This window comes from Cervus elaphus, chromosome 13 (genome assembly GCF_910594005.1).
Source record: "Cervus elaphus chromosome 13, mCerEla1.1, whole genome shotgun sequence".
NCBI lineage: Eukaryota > Metazoa > Chordata > Mammalia > Artiodactyla > Cervidae > Cervus > Cervus elaphus.
In genome coordinates, this window is record NC_057827.1 from 57,522,530 (window position 1) to 57,540,791 (window position 18,262).

At 53.9% G+C, this 18,262-nt stretch overlaps 1 protein-coding gene across 1 annotated transcript; it reads right to left on the reverse strand.

The window, feature by feature from the left end:
- Positions 1-97: 97 nt before the first annotated feature.
- On the reverse strand, positions 98-18,261 carry STRC (stereocilin). Its single transcript, XM_043922327.1, has 29 exons — positions 18,219-18,261; positions 17,174-17,959; positions 17,061-17,085; positions 14,836-16,087; positions 13,562-13,624; positions 13,367-13,477; positions 13,029-13,195; positions 12,456-12,642; positions 12,203-12,318; positions 11,805-11,937; positions 11,247-11,429; positions 10,907-10,945; positions 10,593-10,760; positions 10,383-10,448; positions 9,392-9,517; positions 9,048-9,106; positions 8,136-8,259; positions 7,910-8,022; positions 5,201-5,336; positions 4,354-4,550; positions 4,079-4,169; positions 3,712-3,868; positions 2,859-3,028; positions 2,063-2,218; positions 1,316-1,458; positions 980-1,128; positions 669-766; positions 440-587; positions 98-246 (listed from the first exon to the last, which is right to left on the reverse strand). Exons 1-29 carry the CDS (start codon positions 18,259-18,261, stop codon positions 158-160), a joined length of 5,295 nt encoding a protein of 1,764 aa, XP_043778262.1. The 3' UTR covers positions 98-157.
- Position 18,262: the final 1 nt, after the last annotated feature.

Genomic DNA, 18,262 nt, shown 5'->3' on the forward strand with positions numbered 1-18,262 from the left:
CATGCCAGGAACACTGATTCTCAGGTGGGTGGAAAGCATTAACATTCTACCCGTATTCCATCAGCTTCCTAGGATAATTAAATTGCACTTCCATTTGCACTTTATTCATTTTACTTCAAATGTCCTTCCCAACAAATCTCTAACTGCAGAGACAGGCTCATAGCAGGTTGCCAAGGAAGCAGATGGTCAATGCCAGGGCCCAGGAGGGTTGTGACGAGTCCTGGAGACCCCAGGCTGTGCTTCGACCTGTAATGAGACAGAGAATGGAAGGAATGTCACAACTCTGCTCCCCAGGAGCCACTGAAACTTGGAGACTATTCACCTGTAGACCCCTTCACTCTCAGATCTCCCTGAGGGGTTCTGTGAGCCCTAACCCTGAGTTAGGGTTCTGGTTCCGGGTCAGGAGTTGGGGAGTCAGTCTGTGCAGTTAGGAACTTACCTTCCTGCTCCAGGCTCTCCATCCCCTCATACTGTGCCCATGCAACTGCTCGTCGCTGCTCGGGACTCAGAAAGGCCATTTGCTTGGGAGTGACAGCCACGGCCTGAACACTGGTGAGACTAGATAGCTGGGTGGGGCTGAACACCACCTGGGGATGGGAGCGGGCATCAGGACATCCACGGTGGCCCTCTTCTGTGGTCACCTCAGACCCCATCCCATCAGTGCTTACAGCAAATTTAGGAGCAGGGATGACAGAAATGGCCAGAGGGGTAAGGCCCTGGATCTGTCCTTGCAGCAGTGCAGAGAGAGCCAAGTCTGGGATTCCAGCTGTCAAGGCAAGTGGGATGGGCCTCCAGATGTTATCCTATACTGGCCTTCTCTAACTACTCCCAAAATACTCTTCCTCAGACCTTCCCGAGCACGCCTCTAACCTCTCAACCTAAGTGTCTTCAGCTCCCACCTTAAGATTCCAGAGCAGTCCTCCACCCAGTCTGTCCGTGATGTGGAACCAGCCCCAGCAGTGGCCCAGTCTCCCCATACCTGCTATTGTGCCAATTTCAGTGAAGATCTCGGGCCCCCAGTTACTGACTGGGCCAAAGCCACCAGGCAGCACCAGGAGCTGGGCCAGAACCTCCAGTTGCTCTTCAGAACATGGGAGATGCAGGTTGCCCAGGAAGAGAGCTGCTTGACTGTGGAAGCGTGGGAAGAGAAGGGAGGAGGATTCAGCCACGGTGACAGGGTCCATGGTCATGAGTTGGTGGTAGTGATGACTTTAAGGGAGATGGCTTCCTCCACGGGACCACTCCTGCATGATCCTTCCCCAGTGAGCCCACCTTCCCCACAGGACCACCGCCCACACCGTCCTCTATGTGCGACCTAAACGCCCAACTGTTGACATGCTGTAGCTCCTCAGGCCGAAGTCCACAGAGTGCGTAGCCCAGTGCAGTCAGGTGGAGGAAATCCAGGTGGCTCACGTGTCGACCACTCTGCCGCAGGAAGCTGGAGACCACCACCCGGAGCTGGGGTTGGGGTAGAGGTCACAGGATAAGGAGAAAAGTCATGAGGAATTCATGGATGGGGAACTATCTGCTTAGGGAAGGGACAAGTGCTACTGGATTTTTTATTGGTAAGACCTGAAGAGCCAATGCTATTCTGCGCTTAGTCGCTCAGTCGCGTTGGACTCTTTGCGACCCCATGGACTGTAGCCCTCCAGGCTTCTCTGTCCATATGGATTCTCCAGGCAAGAATACTAGAGTGGGTTGCCATGCCCTCCTCTGGGGGATCTTCCCAACCTAGGGATCGAACCCAGGTCTCCTGCACTGCAGGCAGATTCTTCATCTAAGCCACCAGGGTAGCCTGAAAAACCAACAGCCATGGGGAAGGTTGAGGATCCAAAAAAAGAGGACAGGAAAAGAGGAGGCCAAGGGGAATGGAGGCAGGAGGAAGTATTATGTGTCCAGGGCCTCAGTAAATAAATCACTGCTCTAACTTCCTACTAGTATGGAGTATTAAGGAAAGATAAAAAGCATGGCCAGGTATGGTCACAAGACAGCCCAAGAAATTCCTTGGGCTTTAGACAGCCTGGAGGCACTCAGAAGGTGGTAGAGAGGAGGAAGATGTTACCTGGCTGGAGCTCCAGCCATCTATCTGCCCCAGGGTGCTCAGCACGCCCCAGTCCACCAGGCTCAGCTCCTGGAGTTCCCGCTCTCCTAGACCTATTAAAAGCCGACCCAGCTGCAGGATCTGCTCAGGACGAAACCCCCGGGGGGGACCCCATAACTGGAGAAAGAGAGGAATGGTGTGAATGGGAAAAGTACGGAATTAGGAGTCAGAATGCTGAGGGTCAGTCTTGCCTCCAACCTGAACTGTGTAACTCGAAGCAAATCCCTTGCTTTCTCTGGGTCTTTAGTTTCTTCAACTGTAAAATGAGAGGATTGGATGAAGGTTCCTCTGACTAAGGTGTTATTGAAAGACTCTAGAGTCTCAGTAGGAAAGAATAGCAGAGTCTAGTCCACGAGTTCCCATGTGCACCAGACATGGGGTGGGGGTAGCAGGGGCAAGATACAGATGCCCAGACCTGATCCTCAGAGAATCTTTCTTCAGTAAGTCTACAATGGGATCATCAAGCATTTCAAACACCTGCTCCCCAGATGATTCTTTTTTTAATAATTTTTCCCCAGATGATTTTGATACCTGCTAATGTTGGTAATTACCTCTAGTCCCTCTATCCATTTCACTAGCTTCCTGTCCTCAGTATCCATTCCCTCTGACTTCCTACTCAGGATCCAAACCCTCTAATTCTTTTATGTCCTATGTCCCCCATCTCTCACGCAGCTATCCGTTTCCATGTGTCCCATACCACACCCAACCAGCTTCCTATGTTAAACCTCCAACCCTGACTGGACTCTCCATCACTAACCTGTTTTGCCTTGCCCATTGCTGCCCGGAGTTCCTCAGGCCCAAGTCCTGGGTCTCCTGCAAATAGTGTGAGGCAGTCCTCAAAGTCCAAGAGCTCCATCTTTGCGATCTGGGTTGCAGACCAGGCTGATGGGAATGTCCCTCGTACATCTGCACAGTTTGGCACAGGTTCTAAAGGAGGAAGGCAGGGTCAAGGGGTCCGTGTAATACTAAACCATGCCCAGAGTGGTCAGGTCCAGGGGCATGAAGGGTGGGGGCCATGGTGGGTGGGGGCCTCCTCTCGGGGAAAAAAAAAAAACCCAGAGAGATATCTATAGATGGAACAACCCCTCCAACCTTTAAAGGACAGGCCAATATGGGCAGTATAGCTCAAGGGATTACTGTAGTGTGAGATTTATAGGACTCACAGATATTAGAAAGGGTGACTGGGGAGGACGAGCCCCTCATTGTATAGATGGAAGACTGAAGGGCTTGACTGAGTGGCTGATCTAGGTTGAAACCCAGGTTCCTAGCCCCCCAGTGTCACCTTCCTCCATCCTAAGCACCTTCCCAGCAGAAAGCGCCACACTTAGCCAAGCCTAGAGCCGCGCTAGCTGTTAACAGGGCTGAGAGAGCCGGGAAAGGGGAGTCTAGCACTAATAATGTAAAGAGTGATAAATTCACAGAGCTATAGAACCCCACAACTGGGAGAATCCTTGAAGATCATCCCTCACTGCTCTGGGCTTTATAGATTAGAAAACCCCAGCCTGGAGTGATGTTGTACAAATGTGCTCAAAGGGCACAAGTCTGATTGCGTGGTTGGCTACTTCTTCCTGTACCCCTTGCTGGATGTATGGGCATCTGGGCAGTCTCACCCGGGAGGTTCTCTGCAGCAGGCCGCACAAGCCCAGCTACCAGCGCTGCTTTCTTGGGAGCAAGCTGTGGCCCCGCACACAGCTGTCCAGCTCTGCTCTGCTCCCAGCTCCGCTGCTTCTCGAGGAGTCGCTCCAGGGTCTCCGGGCCCAAGGCCTCCTGGGAGAGAAGGTGGAGGGAGGTTGGGCAGAACCAGGCCCATCAGGAGCAGTTGTAATTCCGAAGTCCTCTTTTCAGCAGCCTCCCCCCGCCGATTCAGGCTTCACATCCTTTGCCCTCAACTTCCTTGGCCTTAGCCACCCCCCTGACTTGGCCTAGCTCCCCAGTCCCCTCTCTGCTCTCACTCCCTCCCGGGTTCCTTCACCTCACCCTGGGGATCAAGGAAATAGCCTCGGGAGACAGAGTGAATACTAGGCGTCCCGCTTGCTCGACTTCATCCTGGCTCCATAATTCTGGTTTCCTGAGGGACAGAAAGAAGATCAGGATGCTGAATGGACTGTTAAGAGAAGGAAGAGGAAAGACATGCTGAGACTGGGCACCCAGGGCTCCAAGGGCCTGTATACTGAATGGGCTGCCGCTGAGGAGGGTGGTTGAGAGGGTGGGTGTAGGATGAGTTAGAATCTGGACTTTCCGGAGGCCCATACCCAAGAACAGGCTCCTGCAGCAGCAGCCATCCCAGCTCTGTGGCAAACGGTCCTCCGAGGCAGAAGCCTTGCAGCTGACTGAGGTGGGCCAGCAGGATCTGCAGGGGGATCCGCCGTGTGCTCTCTATGCCCAGGAATCCAACCAGGGGCCCCAAGGTCTCCAGCACTTCCCTTGACACTGTTGTCTCCTTTGGGGCCTGGAGGGGGATCACGCCTTGGGACAACACACCTCTGACTCAGAGGACCAGTCTCTTTGATCAAGACACAAAGATCTCTGACCTTGCCTCCCTGTAGCTCTCGACCCAAGATCCTATGAAGCTTATTGCCACTGTCCACATTTCTAAACTATGAGCCCAAACAGGAGCAGGTGGAAAGACTGGGAGGTGGAATCTAAGGAATTTCTAATACTCCAAGGGATATGCACAAGAAGCATGAGGCAGACTTATCAAGGAATGGAACCCAAAGGTAGATCTAGGGCCCTGTAGGCAAAAACCTGCCTGGCAGCAAACGTTTAAGTCTGGGCCTAGAAGACAGAGCAATGGCCCAGGCCACAATTCTGAGTCTGGTGGCTTAGGGTTAGGGTTAGGGGTTAGGGTGAGGGTTAGGGTTAGGGTTAGGGCTAGGGTTAGGGTTAGGGTTAGGGTTAGGGGTTAGGGTTAGGGGTTAGGGTGAGGGTTAGGGTTAGGGCTAGGGTTAGGGTTAGGGGTTAGGGTGAGGGTTAGGGTTAGGGTTAGGGCTAGGGTTAGGGTTAGGGTTAGGGGTGAGGGTTAGGGTTAGGGCTAGGGTTAGGGCTAGGGTTAGGGTTAGGGTTAGGGTTAGGGTTAAGGTTAGGTGGGGAGATTCTCACCAGGTTTTGGAGTGCCCGCTCTGCCAGGGCTGCCCGGTGGAGTGGGGTCAGGGCCAGCAGCTGCTCTGGAGCACCTCGTACCAGTTCTACCACTAACATGATGGATTCATTGGACAATCTATCCATCAGCTGGACTCTGTAGCAATTTGAAAACAGGAGGAGTCAGAATTGAGCCAAGTTGAGAAGGGAACCACAGAATGCCCCATTCCCCAGACAAGAAGTAACACCAGAACATGCCCTGTGGCCCTGAATAGGAACTGATACTTAACATACCCAGATCCAATTTCCACCACAGCGCTTACAGGGAGAGAACAACGGGAGAGACCTATTTCCAGTCTTCTTGAGAAGAAATGACGAACAACCCTACCTCATCTAATAGAATCAAAAAGCCCAGATGTTAAGTATCATTAAATCCCCTCCCCCATTTTATAGATTTAAAAATAGGTTCATATGGACTTTCCTGGTGGCCCAGTTATTAAGAAGCCACCTTGTGATGCAGGGGACATGAGTGTGATCTCTGATCGAGGAACTAAGATAATGCCACGGAGCAACTACTGAGCTTGTGTGCTCTGGAACCTGAGAATGACAACTAGAGAGTCTGTGCACAAGAAAGATTCCATGTAAAGTAATTAGCCTCCAACTAATAAAAATAAATGGAAAAAAAAAAAAAGAAAATGGAGAGAAAATGATATGGTAAGGAAAAAAGCAGCATATATATAGTCATTTACAAATTTGAAATTATACTTAAGAATTTTTACATATCTTGGACACGACTGAGTGACTAACACATATGTAACTTACATATTAAAAAAGAAGTAAATTCACCTTAAACTAATACCACATTGTAAATCAATTATACATCAATTTAAAAAATAAAGTAAAATAAAAGCTAAAAAAAAAAAAAAGATTCCACTTGACCCCGTGAAGATCTCGAGTGCTGCAACTATGTCCCAACGCAGCCAAATTAATTAATTTAAAGAGAAGAATCCACTTTCCAATGCAGGGGACGTGGGTTCAATCCCTGGTCAAGGAACTAAGATCCCACAGGCCAGGAGCTGAAATGAGGACCCAGCACAATGAAAAAAATTTTTTATTTAACTTAATTTAAAATAAACAAATAAAATAAAAATTTAAAACAGGTTCATAGAGACCAAATGGTGAGGTCTTACTCTCAATTCCTATTTCCCACAGGACTACCCTTTCTCTATCTATTGTGAGAAGGCCCCTTCTGATTTGTACAGTACTATACAGTTGACTCTGGAGGAGGGCATGGCCACCCATTTCAGCATTCTTGCCTGGAGAATTCCATGGATAGAGGAGGCTGGCAGGCTATAGTTCACAGGGCTGCAAAGAGTCAGACATGAGTGAAGCAACTTAGCACTCATGCACCAAAGTTCTTTTAGGTGTTATCTCATTTGATTTTCATGGCAAAACCTGGGGGTAAGAGGTATTTTGGAGAAGGAAATGGCAACCCACTCCAGTACTCTTGCCTGGAGAATCCAATGGACAAAGGAGCCTGGCAGGCGATACAGTCCATGGGGTCACAAGAGTCAGACATGACTTCGTGACCAAACCACCACCACCAGCAAGAGGTATTTCCTCATCTCTCTTTCACAAATGGATTTGAATGGCATTTTAAAAAAGCCATTTTTTTGCAGAAAATTCAGAGTGATACACTATACTCTACCTAAGGTTGCCAAGTCTGGAACTGGGTCAAGTAGTACAAAAGCCCAAATCTGTGGAAAGACCTTTAAAAATGTAAGGATAGAGTCAGCTCCTTCCCAGAAAGACTGACTCCAACCTTTTCCTGCTCTGACTTACAGTTCAATTGGCAGTGGGTGGGGATGGGGATGATGTGGGTGAGGAAAAAAACCTGTGAGTGAGATACTCATAAACTCCGAGTCTCTAGTTTAGGAGGAGCCTTGGGTTCATCAGTCATCTGTCTCCTCACCCATACTTCAATCTGATCTGTAACATTCCTGCTGTGGGGCCATCAAGACTAGGCTTGACTAGCTCAATGGCCAGAACTCACCACCACAATCTTCCTCATATTGTGCAAAGCTCTGATTTTCATTCACTGGTGTTAGTCCTGCCCAATGGGGCCGTTCAGAAATATGCCAATCTCTTTTCTATTTGATGGCTCCTGGGGTATTTGAACACATTTATCACATGTTTCATACATTTTCTCTTTACCTACTCCTCTGAACATACTGAGAACACAGTGCCCTAGGAGACGACAGTCCTGTGGGGGTAGGATTGAACCGTTACTTCCCTCGTTTTACATATTTAATGTTAATTACTTTTTTTGGCTCCCCCACACAGCTTGTGGGATCTCATAACCCCAACCAAGGACTGAACCCAGGCCACGGCAATAAAAGCCCAGAATCCTAACCACTAAGCCACCAGGGAACTCTCACTTCCCTCATTTTACATATTCTATCACTATTAATAGGGCCTAGGTTATATTAAGACTGCTTGGCAGTCACATCACAATATTGCCCCTTTCAGCTGCCCCATTTTGGGGGTCTTGCTGGGGGAGCCAGTCAACACCTAGAGCAACTTTGAATAGCATCCTTCACCTTAGGCTGTAACTGATGCCAGGGAACAATCAGACAGAAAAGCACCACCTCTGGGGTGTTTCCTAAGGGCAGACTCTTCCACCCCAGGCTGAGCCTTCTGAGAATCCAGTATCTCCAGTCGTAGCCTTACGGTAAGTCCAGGAGGAGCTTGGTGTCCAGCCCACTCAGCTCTGGCCCCAGGGTTGCCAGCTCTGGCTCTGGCATTGCCATTCTCCGCTGTAGTTCTGCCCAGATACAGATCCTCTGTGGGGCAGAGTAGGGAGGCAGGTTCAGGACAGAGCTGAACTCTGAGCCTTGGTTCTCTACCCGGGGTTCCTGCCTCCCTGCTCCCCCTAATGCCCAAGCACCCGTCTCACCAGGCTCCCTCGGACCCCAGTGGGCAGTTGATAGATCATGTGTACCACTTCAAGGAAGTCTGCCATCGAGTTGATCTGCTGCAGAAACTCACAGGACATGCCCCCTGCCAGTGTACCCAGAGCCCTGTAGGTGTGTGAGTAGGCACATGCTCATTCAACACATGCCACAGCCTGTCTGCTCCTTATATCAACATTCTCAACACAGGGACAGATGTTCATTTACGGTAATTTGCAGTTTGAGAAATATTTTTTTCCATAGATAATTCTCATTGGTCTCCCACATCATTACTGTTTATTAGAGAAGAAAATAAAGATTTACAGAGGTCGAGTGACAGTCCAATATCATCCTACTAGAAATGTGGTCAACTGAGGCTAGAACCACAACTTCAGAAGCTCATGGGTCTTTTGCTGGGGGTGCAGGTAAGGTGTTCCTTGATCCTGTTAATTCCTGCTTGGTCAGTGGCTCTGAGGGGTTAATCAGCAAATATCTATCAGAAGCTTACACTGGGCCAGGCACTGTGTTAAGTACCTTATATGCCTTGTCTTGTTTAATCTCTACAACTACCTATGAGGTCGGTACCATTTCAATATTTATTCTAAAGAAGGGAAAAATGAGGCTTAGAGAGGTTGAACGTCTTGCCCAAGATCACGAAGAGGTGACAGGGCTAGGACCTGAATCTGGGTCTTCCGAAAATCCCTGAGATCCATTCAGGATGGATGCTATGCTCTAGAAGGGAAGAAGAGTCAGGAGAAGAGGAACCAGAAGAAGACCGACAGGCTGACCTACAGGTCACTGATCCTCATACACCTCCCATCCCCACCCCCGGATATCACATGGTGCCTGGCACACGGTAAGTGCTCCAAAAACAAAGTTAGCTGAATTAAACTCACAGCTCAATACAAGTTACTCACTGCAGATTCCTGAGAGTCAGGTTAGTGGGCACTTGCATCTTTTTCCAGAGAAACTGTGCCTACAAGAGAAAGAAAGAGGAGCTGCTTCCCAGCAGAGATGTTGCCCAGGAACCTTGGAATGCCTTGGACCCAGAGCTGCCACTCCACCCTGTGGGTCCCACCAGCCTCCTACTCTCCCCAGTGCCCACTCCCTGGGAAAGAGAGACAAAAGGAGGGGGAAGGGGAGGAGAGAAAAGCATCCTACAGGCTTCTGGGAGTAAGGTGCCCAATCTAGGGCTGAGAGATGGGTGAAGGAGGTGGAAAATGTTGAGAGAAGGGAGTTCTAGGCTAGTGGGAAGAATCACCTGCTGCTCAGACCAGGGCAGCTCCCGATAGCGCCTTCGGTCTGCCAGCAGAGCAGCAGAGTCCAGCTGTAGCAGCTTTAGTGGGAGCAGGGGCAGCAGGCAGTCTGGCCAGATGGTGGGGATGGGCTGTCGGAGGGGCAAAGCGTAGCAGTGTAGTGATAGGTGAGAGCGTCTGGACTCAGGCCTCAGGGAAGAAGGGGAACTACGGTGGCAGGCTGCTACTGCTACTGCTAAGCCGCTTCAGTTGTGTCCGACCGTGTGTGACCCCATAGATGACAGTCCACCAGGCTCCCCTGTCCCTGGGATTCTCCAGGCAAGAATACTGGAGTGGGTTGTCGTTTCCTTCTCCAAAAGACTTACTACTAAGTACCAAATATGAAAACATATTGGGTCCTCTGAACGTTATCAGTGTTCCTAAACAAATACGAGGGTTTGAAAAATAAAATCCAAGCATATTTAACTCTGTATGAACCAAAACATTATGGACTCCTAAACTACAAGGAACATTTTGCTGGGCTATTAAGTTTAACCAAAACAACACATGGTTTTATAAAAAAGTAAGCTGGGAGTTAATAGGTCCCGAAACTAGGAGAAGAGTGGAGTGGCAGGTGCCACCCTAGCAGGGCACACTCTAGAGCCCTTGCAGTTGTGGGGAAGGGTCCCTGCCGTCGAGGCACCTGATGGACTAGACTCCCTTAGTCACTCTGAGGCTCGGTCTCTTTGTCTGAAAGCAGGGTGACTGGCCTGGAGGATTCCTCAGACTCTTGGGGCTTTGACGTTTTAGGACGTTATGCCATCCTGCATCGGGACTTGGAGAGCTGCTAAGGTCTTAGAGGGCACAGAGCTAATGTAGACACTCGGGCCACTTGCAGGGGGAGAACGTGAGGCAGTGCCAGGGGAGAGGAGCTTAGTTGGCAGAAACCACATACACACACACAGACACACACACACAGACACACACACACACACAGACACACACACACGCACGTACCTCTCCGGGGATGCACACAGCTGCACCGGCTCCCGCTGCACCGGTGTTTTTAACACCATCTTTCACCTGCATGAGAATTGGCTGTGTGTGTGTGTGTGTGTGTGTGTAAAAAGTGGGGAGGTTTGGGGGTCCTTCCCTGGCCATGGGGAAGATGACCCCTCCCAACCAGAGCCCTCCTCCCTGGTCCCCGGCTGCCTGCGGCTCTCGTACCCGGAAGGTCTGCAGCAGCGCCGCGGTCTGGCAGGCTGAGAGGCGCGCCAGTTCAGGGGCCAGGCAGGGACAGGCCCTCAGCAGGACTCGCCTCGGGATGGCCTGGAGCGTCTGGGAGCTGAGGCCTGGAAGCAGAGGGTGCAAGGAGCAGAGTTCCTCCAAGGACAGCTGGGGAGCGAGAGAGACAAGAGGCCTGAAGAAGACGGGCCAGGTCGCAGGGAAGGGGACAATCACAGTTAGAGAGAGGCAGCAGGGGTGAGGGCCGCTGAGAGGGAGCCAGGGAGGAGGGGGACGGAAAAGTTGCTGCCACTCACATCACGCCTCGGGAGGAGCCGTCCAAGCAGCAGGACAGCCTAAGGCGGGAGGGGACAGTAAACAACAGCGCTGAGGCCCTGGCAGCCAGGTCCTCAAACAGGTTCCTAGGGCCCGACCTCCCAAACTCCCAGCACCCTCTCCACCACTCCCATGACCAGCCTGGCTCTGGGCTCTTCTTCATCTGAGCAAGAGGGATGAGGGCGTTCTTCTTGGGGCAGAGGAAAAGGAGGCTTCGGGGGGATGGGGTGGGGGGTCGGGCAACAGCATCTTTGAATGTAATTGCCTTGACTGAGGTGCCGTGGGATGGGAGACAGAAGCCAGGGAGTGGGCCAGGCCCACCTGGGCAGGGGTGACCCTGGCTCCTCGCAGGGCGGGAAGCATGGCCCTCAGCTGCGGCTCTGACAGCTCCTGCAGGAAGCGGAGGCCCAGTTGAGGGAAGAGAGGAGCCCAGACCCGGAGCTCCCGGGGGCTCAGCACCACTCCTCCGGATGAGCGCAGCACCCCCAGAAGTTCATAGGCTACCTGTAACCAAAGAAGGTTTGGGTCTGGAGAGAAAAGACAGGTGAACCTAAAGCCTCCTCTTTAATCCCACACCCGGATATTCCAGGGCCTGGGCTGTGGCTTGGAACCAGGGATAGGACAGGAGCAGACTGGGCTCAAGTCATCAAAGGAAATGCTGGTGATGTCATGGACCAGAAGGAGTAGAGTTAGGAAGAGGTGGTGACAGGTAAGCGTGGCCACAGAGTGAGGGGATTTAGATCAAAGGTGGGATGCGGTGGGATGAGGGCTGGCTCCAGCTGTGCTCCAGCTTGGCTGACATGACTGGGCACATCCTCCGCACGGACCACCCCCCACGGAAAGCCTGGGGTTCTTGTGGACCTGGGCCAAGGGGCTCACCCGTCCTTGTGGGCTGAGGGTCCCGTTGGCTGCACATTCCAGCAGCCCCCGTTCTACCGGCCCCATTGGATCATTCAGGGGTACCAGGCTCTGCAGCTCCTCGGGGGTCAGGAAGCAGGCGAGGGGCCCCAGCCTGAGGAGGGCATGAAGCTGGCCTTCATGTGGTCAGTGAGGCTGCTACTAAGGCAGGGACTGTGTGGGTACAGGGAACAAGCACTCTGACCGCTAAACTAGGAAACGTGGGTGCCACAAACAGGCCTCTCTCCTAGGGCCCTGGGATGCCCTGGGGCCACTGCCTCCTCTCTTGCCCCTTCCCTCCTGGGACCCCACCCCAGCCTGGCAGCTGCACCCGCCTCTCCGCGGCTCTGGCCGTGATCACTGGCCCCAAAGGCACTCACCTGCGCACCTGCTCCTCTCCATCCTCGACACTCTGGTTCACCAGGCTGCGTAGCACATGTCGGGCGTGTCCTGGCCCAAGACCTGCCGCTGGCCAGCTGTCCTCCAGGGCCTGGATCTGGGGTGGGGAAGGTCAGCTCGTGATGGGATCACTGTGGGACGCTTGTGGGAAGGGGCTCACTAGGAGACAGGCCACTGACTGCCATCCCACCCGGCTGAAAGCGGGCTAGTGAAATAAACAAATCGTTCTCATACCTGGTGAGGACTGAGCTGCAGAAAGTTCTCCAGAGGGAGATGGGGGAGCAGGGGCAGCGCTGCCCACAGCAGTTCCTGGGGCCAGGCGGGCACTTCCCCAAACAGCTCAGGGGCCAGCAGTCGCCTTGCCAGAGCCTCCTTCTGTTCAGGCCTCATTCCAGGGCTGTAATCCCGGATGGCGGCCAGGCTGGGGAGAGAGTGGATCTCACCCCTTCGCCCTGTCCCCTGGCTCCGTGCAGCCCTGCTGTCACGGACAAGAAGGACTCCCTAGTTTTAATAGAAGGGGCTGTTCTGGGTGTGCGGGCTTCCTTGGTGGCTCAGCCGGTAAAGACTCTGCCTGCAATGCAGGAGACCTGGGGTCAATCCCTGGGTTGGGAAGGTCTCCTGGAGAAGGAATGGCAACCCACTCCAGTATTCTTGCCTGGAGAATCCCCATGGAAAGAGGAGCCTGGTGGGCTTAAAGTCCATGGGGTTGCAAAGAGTTGGACACGACTGAGAGACTAAGCACCGCTCAGCTCTGGGTGAGTGGGGTTGACCCTGACAGGATCGGGAGGAGTAGCACAGAGTCCTTACACGCTGTCATTGGCCAACAGGGATGGTGGGAAGCGCATCAGGTCGGAGACGGCCAAGAAGGGGATGAGTGGTGAGAGGTCAATGAAGAGCTGGGAAGTGAGGCGTGGGTACCGCTGCAGCAGCAAGGCTGTCAGGCGACCCAGGGCCTGCTCCTCAGATGGTGGCACCTGTGGGGGCACGGGAACAGATGCCAGCTTTGGAGATGCCCACTCTCCTGGCCCTGGCCCCTCTTGTGTTCCTCCTTCTGCTGGAGCAAGCCTGCTGCCCTCCTGGTTCCAGGTGCTCTTGATGCCTAGACTTCCCCTGCCACCCTTGTCCCCCTCTCCCTCCATGCCCACCTGCAGCTGGGTCCAGGAACGGTGCATGAGCGTCAGGAAGCCCTGAGCAGCCTCCCTCTCTGCTGAAAGCACCAGCTGCTGGAGGTTTTCCGGTGGCATGTGCAGGTATGCCTGGGCACGGGAGGTCATGGTGGTTATGGCCTCACTGGGCAAGGGTCACCCAGCCCGCCCACACACACTGCCCCCATCTGTTACCTGCACTAGAATCTGCAGGGCCCAAACACTCTTCTCTCTCTGCAGCAGATCCCACAGCACGGGCTGGTGGGGAGACAGACAAGATGCCAGGAGAGTTGTACCCTCTGTCCCTCCCGCAGCTTCCCCAGGTCCACTCACTAGAATGCTTGTCCTTCTTCTGAAGCTGTGTGTGTGTCTCCCTTAGGTCAGGGACCACATTCTCTAACTTCTTCTATAGCCTTTGCCATAGCTGGCTCAATTAATATTTGGAGACATAAACCAAATTTGGAGGAGGGCATGGCAACCCACTCCAGTATTCTTACCTGGAGAATCCTAGGGACAGAGGAGCCTGGAGGGCTACAGTCCATAGAGTTGAAAAGAGTCAGACAGGACTGAAGTGACTTAGTATGCACGCACATGAACCAAATTATTACATTTCACTGGTCCCAGGAATTGAGAAAGGTGGGCCCTACCATGGAGTAAGGACTCTTTACATTCCCCACAGCATCTAGCAAAGTGCTTTACACATAACGGGAACTCAATGAATGAACTATGGTGTTCACATATTCCAGTCCCTTCACTCTACAGAGAAGAAAACAAAGCCCAGGAAAATCAAAGTAAACTGGCTAAGACCATGCTTATGGCATAGTCAAACCTAAAACTTCTGATTTGCTGTCATCCTGAATTTTTCTCATTTCTGCCTTATCTTCCTATATTGTGCCAGTTTCCAATTCTCACTCTCTAGAGACAGAATTAGAGCCCTCTAACTTGACCCCTTTCCTTTCTGGAGCAGAAAGGAGGTGAATCAAAGAGTCAGGAAGAATAATGAGATAATATTTATTACATGTTGTATATCACATACTAGCACTAAGCCCACAGCTGGTGTCATCTGATGTAATCCTTAAAGCCACCCTAAAAAGAGTGGCACCATTATTCTCCACCACTTGTTTTATCTGAGACTTTTTTGTTTGGTCATGCCACACAAATGTGGGATCTTAGTTCCCCAACAAGAGGTCGAGCCCGTGCTCTTGGAATGGAAGCGTGGAGTCTTAACCACAGGATGGCCAGTAATGTCCCTCCACCATTCATTTATAAATGACAAAAATATTGTTCAGAGAGGCTGAAAACTTGTCCAGGGTTGATCACGGAACTAAGATGTGAACCCAAGCCTGGATGACTCAGATCTGCGGGCTTAACCACTGCCCTGCACTGCTGCCTCTCGGTGAGATGGTAGAGAATTCCCGTGGAGACCCTTTCCTCTGCTCCGGGAACTTGCACCTTGGCAGATCACTCACGCTGAAGCAGGCCAGCAGCTCCATCTTGCTTAAAGCGGGGCTGGGGCTGTCAGCGGGGTCAAAGCCCGGGGTTGGCTGCTCCTCCTGTTCCAGAAACTCCCCGACCGTCCGCAGCACGCTGCGCCGGCCCTCTGGGCGGAAGGCATCCCAGAAGGAGCAGTTGTCTGGGAGACTGGAGAGCATCAGGGCCTGACCCAGCATCCCCTGGGCCTCGTTCCCTCCGGCCCCCGGCCCCAGGAGGAAGGTCAGCAGGCGCAGGAGATAGTGTAGGCGTGTGGGGTGGGCAAGGGCTGGCACAGAGGACTGGCAGCGTGGCAGTTGGGACAGCATGCCAAGCAGGAAGGGGCCCGGGGCCAGGCAGAGTGGGGACGGTCCCAGTGGCGGCAGAGAGGGCAGAAGAGGGCCCAGTAACCCCTCCAGGAAGCAGGTGTCATTGCCCCCGCGACTTATCCTGCACTGGCCGGCTAGCCAAGGCCAGGAGGGCACCAGGGCCTCGTACATGGTGTCATTGGCACAGACCATCAGCAGGAAGCTGCCCCCATCTGGGCAGCGTTCCCCACACGGTCCGATGTAGCAAGGGGGGAAGGCCGTGACATCCGGGGTGGGGCCCTGGCACACGTGCTGCACCCAAGCCTGGTTGCTGGGGGGCACGGCCTGCAGACTCGCCTCCCCACAGAGCCGCTCGGCCCACAGAGTCTCGTTCTCCAAGAAGCAGCCCCAGAAGATCTCTGGGGTCAGGGGGACAGGGGGCAGGCCTTCAGGGCAGCTGGTGGGGGGTGGGAGCAGGCCGGCACAGAGCCGCTTTACCAGGCGGCGGTTGGGGCCCGAGAGGGTGGAAAAGGAGAGGTTGCCACAGATGGCGTCTAGGAACTGCTCAGGAAACTGGTCGTGGCAGGCCTGGAGCCAGCCTTGGGCACCTGGCGCCCATGAGACTGCATACCACACAGCTGTCTGGCAGACGGCAGGGGTGCTGGGAGGGGGCCGCGGGGTCACAGGCTTGGCGTGCTGGCAGAGCAGCTGGATGGAGAAGTTGGAGATGCTGTAGGGTGGTGCCGGGCCTGAGAGGTTCTCGCAGAGGGCCTCCACAGAGATGGCCCGCCGCTGGCGAGGGCTGATGTGGGCTGAGGGCTGGGAAGTCCTAGGCAGAGGCACCCCCGTGCTCAGGCAGTGGAGGAGGGCAGGGGGCGGGGGTGGCGATCCAGACAGAAAGCCCAGTGCCCGGACATCCCAGGAGAGGTTGTGCCGGATGCCCCTGGGAGCAGAGGGAGGAGCAGGCAAGCAGCTGGTCAGTTTGCATTTCCTCCACTTGAGGCTTCTGGCCCTGGCCCAGAGCCCTGCAGGGAGGGTGACAAGCATAGGCTTTTCCAAAAGTGAGGTCCCTGGGAGCCACGGTGTTACTGGTTTAAATGCTGGGATGGGGGAGGGGAGAGAGAGCTGTCCCGCCAAGTCACAGTCAGCCGGAGCTGCCCAGCCAGAGCCCCTCCTGTCCACCTGGCCCCCTTCTTTCTCCTTTTGGCACCCGCTTTTAGGAAGCTTAAATAAAACCATTGGTTAGCCTCAGATCAGGAAATCTGCCCAGCGACTGAATATGTCCACCTGTGGTCTGGTACTGTTGTACCCAATCAGTAAGGGGTGGAGGAATCAAACCTTGTTCTCTCTTCCCATATCCTATCTTTATTAGTTAACATTGATCAAGCACTATGTGCCAGGCACGGGCTTCCCAGGCGGCACTAATGGTAAAGAACCCGCCTACCAATGCAGGAGATGTAAGAGATGTGGTTCGATCCCTGGGTCGGGAAGATCCCCTGGAGGAGGGCATGGCAACCCACTCCAGTATCCTTGCCTGGAGAATCCTATGAACAGAGGAGCCTGGAGGGCTATGGTCCATAGGGTCACAAAGAGTCAGACGTGACTGAAGCATCTTGGCATGCACGCACTTCTTCTAGGTGGTTGACACATACAGTATCAACTCATTTAATCCCTTGCAAAAACTCCAAGGCAGTTAATATTACCCACAGTTCATGAGTGGGGAAACTGAGGCATTGAATGAGACTCTAACCTGCCCAAGGTCACATGGCTAGGAGGAGGTGAAGCTGGGGTGCCAACCACCAACAGTCACCCTCCCAAACCACTAAACCACAGCCTTCCCATCAGCTTCCTCTCCCGCCCTGGAGGCTGATGGCTTCCCAGGCCCCACCCCTCAGAACTCTTCTCTCCCTACTCACCACAAGAGCAGCTGCTGAAGGTTGCCTAGGAGGGAAGGGAAAGGAAGAGGACTACCCTGGTCTCCCCCTTGCTGGCCCTGCCACAGCCCAGCCCCGGATCTGGTGGCACTCACCTCCCTGGCACCGCCCATTGGCATCGGGCTCTGGCTGCCCCAGAATGGAAAAGACCTCATCCTGCAGGGAGTCAGTGATGCGCAGCAGCCCCTCCTGGAAGGTAGCATAAAGGGGGGCCCCCACTGTGCGCAGCAGACCCCCCCAAAGAGCCTCCTCAGAGCCCAGCTCCCCCACGGGGGCAAGCAAACCCAGCAGACCCTGCAGGAGGTGGGGAGCTGGCTCCCTCCCATCGAGGCCCGTGGCGTTGGCGGGGTCCACGCCGGGCTGCACGCGCACCAGGGCCTGCCAGCGCGTGCCCTCTAACAGCAGCAGCAGAGAAGGCAACCAGTCAGCTGCCAGCACGCAGTCAGAGGGCCCGTCACGGGTGCAGGGGGGCCGGGTCGGGGCAGGGGGTCCCCCAGGAAATAAGGCTCCCAGCAGCACCTCCACAAGTCCACTCAGCACGCCTGCCTGGTGCCCCAGGAAGTCCCGGGGGGTCTGCTCCTGTCCCAGCAGGGCCAGCACGTCCCCTAGCAGCCCTAGCATGGGCTCCCAGTCTGGGCTGCCCCTCAGCGTCACTAAGAAATCGTGCAGCCGGAGGGCAGGGGGCTGGAGAGGTGGGGGCTCTCCCACCGGTCCCTCCCCCATCCTCCCAGGCTCAAAGGAAGAGGAAATGTTGGCCAGGAAGGCAGAGAACCGTGAGCGGCTGAGGGACCCCTGGGGAGCCTGGTCCAGAGCAGAGAGCGCTGACTTCAGGAGGGAGAGACCTGAGTCCAGGGACTGAGATCCAGTAGGGACCAGAGTCACTGTAAGGAGAAAAACCGGAAATCACCAAGGGGGGAAAAGCCTAGGACCCAAATTCAGCCCTGGCCAGGAGCCCAGTCCCTGCCTGGACGAGGTGCAAAAGATGGTGAGCTGAGTCCCTTTCAACAACCCACATTAAGTCTTGGCCTGATTTCTTAACCTTCATTTATTTTTTTCTCTAACCAGTTAATCTCTGCATTCTTAAGTCTCTTTCCAGCAGCCATCCCCATCATGCCCAGCCCAGCTCACTGTCCCCCTTACCTGCACAGGATAGCAGCAGCAGGGGCTGGAGGCTCAGAGCCATG